General features: G+C 38.9%; 1 protein-coding gene across 1 annotated transcript; it reads left to right on the top strand.

The window, feature by feature from the left end:
- Positions 1 to 445: 445 nt before the first annotated feature.
- Positions 446 to 4236, top strand: LOC142173611 (uncharacterized). Its single transcript, XM_075239233.1, has 6 exons — positions 446 to 1574; positions 1619 to 1779; positions 1876 to 2068; positions 3129 to 3298; positions 3437 to 3592; positions 3649 to 4236. Exons 1-6 carry the CDS (start codon positions 446 to 448, stop codon positions 4234 to 4236), a joined length of 2397 nt encoding a protein of 798 aa, XP_075095334.1.
- The last annotated feature ends 1023 nt before the right edge of the window (positions 4237 to 5259 follow it).

The raw sequence follows: 5259 nt of genomic DNA, 5'->3' as shown, positions 1-5259 counted from the left end.
CCGCCATAGCTGGTCCCTGTACCAAATTGACGTGGTATTAGAGATGGGATCTAAATTCCTCTCATCATGAGCTCTCTTCCGATTGTACCCTTGCCAGAAGTTTTTCCCGTTTTGGTTTTGGTTGAAGTAAAAGGTAGTCGAAATTGTGCTATTTTTTTCACTAGAGAAATTTGGGGGGGTTTCAATTTCGATCCTTGGTTGAGGTATATCTTCTCTGAAATTCTGGGTTTTCACGAAGGCGTCGTTACATTTGGGAGCAAAAATCATGTCTAGAGTTTGCGATTAGACGAGACCTTACTTCTTCGGGTTTTCAAAAGAATGCTGGTATATTTTTCCCTATTTGCATGTGTTGATTTTCTGTTGATTGCATCTCCGTTTTACCTCTGTTGTTGCCAGTCGACTTTTATTTTTTTGAATTGTGAATTCGTTCTGATTGGGTGTGAGAATGCGTAGTATACTGAATAATGATGATGTGTCTTCGACTCCTGATGGTTTTATTCCTTTTTCACTGGATCCATCTCACCCTCTCTATATTCACCCGTCTGATAATCCTGGTAGTCAATTAGTGTCTGTGCCATTCAATGAGTCTGGATTTGTACTTTGGAGAAGTAGTATGGTCACTTCTCTCTCTGCAAAGAATAAATTAGGGTTAGTAGATGGTAGAGTCTCTCGGCCCATACAAGATTCCCCTTACTATGCGTATTGGGAACGATGTAGTGACATGGTCAAGTCTTGGATAACAAATTCAGTATCTAGAGAGATTGCTACCAGTATGATGTGTTTTAGGACTGCCAAGGAAGTCTGGAAAGACATTAATGATAGGTTTGGGCAGTCAAATGGGTCTAAGTACATCCAACTTCAAAGGGAAATCCACTCTGCTACTCAGGGGTCTTCTGACATAGCATCTTACTTTACAAAGATGAGAAGCCTCTGGGATGAGCTACATTCCTCATATGTAGGACATGTATGCTCTTGTGGTGCCTTGCCCAAATTCATAGAAGATCAACAATTATTCCAATTTCTAAATGGTTTAAATGACTCTTATTCAACTGTAAAAAGTGCTATTATGATGATGAACCCTCTTCCACCAATGAGCAAGGCTTATTCCCTTCTTCAACATAATGAAAGTCAAAGGGAAGCTCATTCTTCTGTCCCAAGTATTTCTGGAGATACATCTTCCTTTCTAGTTTCTCCTGGATCATCAAATGGGAACAGAACCTTCAGTCAAAAGGTGAATTTTGAATCCAGGAGGTCTAATATAAATGCTTCTTGCAAATATTACAAAAAACCTGGACACACTGTGGACAAATGTTACATGCTCCATGGATTTCCTACAGACTTCAAGTTCACAAAGAACAAGAAGTCTGCTTCATGTGTTCAGACTGAACCTCCTTTCACTCTCTCTACACATCTACATGGTATTCTAACTACACAGCTCTCTGAGTCATCAGCTCATGGTTTTACTAAAGAGCAGTACCAACATCTCCTAGCTCTATTTCAGCAGGCTCAACTATCTTCTGGGTCAACTCATGATGATTCTAGTGTCAACAACACTGCATTTGCATATTTTGCAAGTTTGTTTAGTAGTTAAAAGTAAATCCTTGGATATTAGATACAGGTGCAACTAACCATATGACTCCACATAAACACTTACTCTTTAATGTAAAACCTTTAACTAAACCATTTCTTGTCACTTTGCCAAATGGATATAAAGCCAAAGTAGTTTCCACTGGATATTTACATCTCAGATTTGATATAGTCTTACTCCATGTTCTTCTGGTTCCTTCCTTTCAATTCAATTTGATTTCTGTACACCAACCCATCTGTCAATTAGATTGTTCAGCTTTATTTACCAAATTAATTTGTTCTTTACAGGGCCCTTCTCTGAAATGGCCACTGGAAATTGGTAAGGCTGCAGGAAGGTTGTACTACCTATATCCAGATGCTGATCATTTTCCTGTCACATCCACTTCCATGTCTGTTTCTCATTCATATGTTAGTTTACCTATTTCTGCTCATTCTGTTAACATTAGTCATGTAGTAGATCATGTTGTTGATTTTGTCTCTTGTAATCACACATCTAAATCTAATAAAGTGGATTTGTTTTAGCATCAAAGATTGGGGCATATGCCTTTCCACAAAATGAAGTCCAATATATATTTGTCTGACAAAATATCACCTAAACAATCTTTCTTGTGTTCTATTTGTCCAACGGCTAGACAACAAAGACTGCATTTTCCTGAAAGTGTTATACATTATATTGTCCCATTTCAATTAGTCCATAATGATATTTGGGGTTCTTATAATACTAAAACTTACATGGGTTCAGATATTTCTTGACCATAGTAGATGATTATACAAGGGCTACATGGACTCACCTTCTTTCCTGTAAGAGCATTGCACTATATATCATTAAGGGTTTTACAGCCATGGTCAAAGTGCATTTTATATCCTCGATTCAAACTTTTAGGTCAGTCAATGCTCTTGAACTTGGGGGCAGTTCCGAGGGAACTCATTTCTTTAATAGTGAAGAGATTTTACACCAAACTACCATTCCACACACTCCTCAACAGAATGGAGTTGTAGAAAGAAAACACAAATATCTACTTGAGGTGTCTAGAGCTCTTCTTTTTCAGTCTAATCTTCCTCTCAAATATTGGGGTGATTGTGTCCTAACTGCCACTTACCTCATCAATAGAATGCCTTCATCTATCATTAAGAACCTTTCATCCTATGAAAACTTACATGGGATCCCTCCATCCTATGAACACCTCAATTCATTTGGGTGCCTATGCTTTGCAACCTCTCCCAAACTAGGGAGAGATAAGTTTCAGTCTAGGGTCCTACCATCTATTTTTTTGGGATATCCCTGTGGCAAAAAAAGGCTATAAGCTTCTTAACATTTCCAGTCAGTCCATTTTTGTTCTAGGGATGTTATTTTCCATGAATATGTGTTTCCCTACAAGTCCCATTCTTCCCCTGTTCTGTTTCCTCTGCCTATTCCTGCTTCCGTAGATGTCCTACCTACTCATATTTCTCATACTCATGGCAGTGACCTTTCTTCTTCTACCAACCCTTTTTCCAGTCTAGCTCCTAGTTCTCCTACCCCTCATTTCATCATTCTCCAGTGTATCTATTTGATCATTCCTCTTCTTCATCTTCCTCATCATCTGATTCTTCATCTACTCCTCCCTTTATTTCTCTAAGAAAATCTTCCAGACCAGTCCAACAACATGTTTACCTTAAGGACTATGTCTGTTCTTCTGTACTCGCACCTACATTTACACCACATACCAAGGTATCTTCTAATCCTTCTTGGCAAGAGGCCAGGCTAAAGGAATTTTAAGCCCTTGAGGCAAATCAGACATGGGAGATAGTGCCTCTTCCTCCTCACAAAAAGGCTATTCCTTGTAAATGGGTGTATAAAATTAAGCAGAAAGCTGATGGGTCTATTGAAAGGTATAAAGCAAGACTGGTTATAAGGGGTGATTCTCAACAGGAGGGTATTGACTTTACAGAAACCTTTTCACCTATTGCTAAGCACACTACTATCAAATGCTTACTAACTCTAGCTGCCAAGAGCAAGTGGATTGTTTTTTTTAGCTTGATGTTAATAATGCATTTCTGCATGGTGATCTACATGAGGAGGTCTACATGAAGGTGCGCCCTGGTCTTGATATCTCTGGTTCTTCCTCTTCTTCTACCTTGGTTTGCAAACTCAAGAAGTCCTTATATGGCCTTAGACAAGCTTCCAGACAGTGGTTTTTCAAACTGTCTGAAGCTTTGCTCTCCAAAGGCTACATTTCAAGTCTCAATGATTACTCTTTATTCACCAAATCTACTTCTGATTCTCTGGTTGTGTTGGCTGTGTATGTTGATGATATTCTGTTAGCTAAAAATGATTTATCTGAAATGCAGTCCTTAAAGTCTTATTTAGATGCCACTTTTAAGATCAAAGATTTGGGTTTAGTGCATTATTTTCTAGGGTTGGAGATCTCTCTTCATCCTCAAGGATACATTATGAGTCAACAAAAATTCACATCTGATCTTCTCTATGAGTTCAATTGTCAACACTTTTCTTCTGTCTTGACCCCCTTGGATCCTTCTGTCAAGCTCACTATGGACATAGGGGAGCCTATCTCTAATCCTAGCTTATATAGAAGATTGGTTGGGAAGCTAAATTTCTTGCAGAATACCAGACCTGATATATCTTTTTCAGTACATCATTTGAGTTAATTTCTACAAAAACATCAAGTTCCTCATATGATGGTTGCTTTGCATGTCCTTCGATATCTCATGAATGACCCTGCCCAAGGTGTTCTCCTCTCCAGTTCTTCAGATTTTTCACTTTTAGCATACTCTGATTCTGATTGGGCTTCTTGTGTGGTGTCTCGCAAATCTGTTAGTGGATATTATATTACTCTTGGTGGCAGCCCTATTTCTTGGAAGAGTAAGAAGCAACCTACCATTTCTTTATCCTCTGCCGAAGCTGAATATCAGGCTCTTCGCAAAGTGGCTGCTGAAATTTCTTGGCTGGTTAGACTTTTGGGTGATCTTGATTTACTTATCAACTGCCTAGTCTTTGTTTTTTGTGACTCACAGGCTGCTCTACACATGGCTAAGAATCCTGTTTTCCACGAGCGTACGAAGCATATTGAGATTGATTGCCACTATATTCGTCAATGCTTGTCTTCTGGTTTATTCGGACCAGTATGGCCAGGGAGTTGGAGATGGACATCACTTATCAGCAGTTTCTTCCTCGAATCAATTAGCTGATATTATGACCAAAGCCCTCATTGGGCAACCTCATCATGAGATTCTTTCCAAGCTTGGTGTGATATCACCCTCAAGCTTGAGGGGGTGTTAACCAGTGTGTGACTAAAGCCCAATCCAACAAAGGAAAGCAGCTGCCCCATTAGTGTTTGCAGAGGAGAACCGGCCCAGTGCAGTTATTCATTTACTTGTATTGTATTTTTTTACTTGTATTTTTCTCCTTCGTATACTTGTAAATATAAAAGGACATTATGTGGGAAATAAATCAGTTTTTGGGTCGATTAATATTTGGACCAGCTCATATCTTTCTCTCGAACTTTCTGTGCCTCTCTTCTCTCTTCTGTCAATGTTAGGGTTTCCTTTTTCATTTGTTCTGCCATAGCTGGTCCCTGTACCAAATTGACAACACTTGCTTGAACCTTTTTTTTATTTTAAAAAGTAACACTTTCTTGAACAATAGAGACCCCCTTTTATAATCTCAAACGA

This window comes from Nicotiana tabacum, chromosome 19 (genome assembly GCF_000715075.1).
Source record: "Nicotiana tabacum cultivar K326 chromosome 19, ASM71507v2, whole genome shotgun sequence".
Taxonomy (NCBI): Eukaryota; Viridiplantae; Streptophyta; class Magnoliopsida; order Solanales; family Solanaceae; genus Nicotiana; species Nicotiana tabacum.
The sequence above is the reverse complement of the archived record's forward strand: the minus strand, read 5'-3'. Positions and strand labels throughout refer to the sequence as shown.

What these genes read in the sequence shown, in the direction of transcription:
- LOC142173611 (XM_075239233.1), top strand. Translation starts at nt 446, where the DNA reads ATGCGTAGTATACTGAATAATGATGATGTGTCTTCGACTCCTGATGGT. An exon ending in TGCATTTGCATATTTTGCAA is followed by an intron (nt 1,575 to 1,618) that starts GTTTGTTTAGTA and finishes TATTAGATACAG; the next exon opens with GTGCAACTAACCATATGACT. An exon ending in TGTTGTTGATTTTGTCTCTT is followed by an intron (nt 2,069 to 3,128) that starts GTAATCACACAT and finishes ATCATTCTCCAG; the next exon opens with TGTATCTATTTGATCATTCC.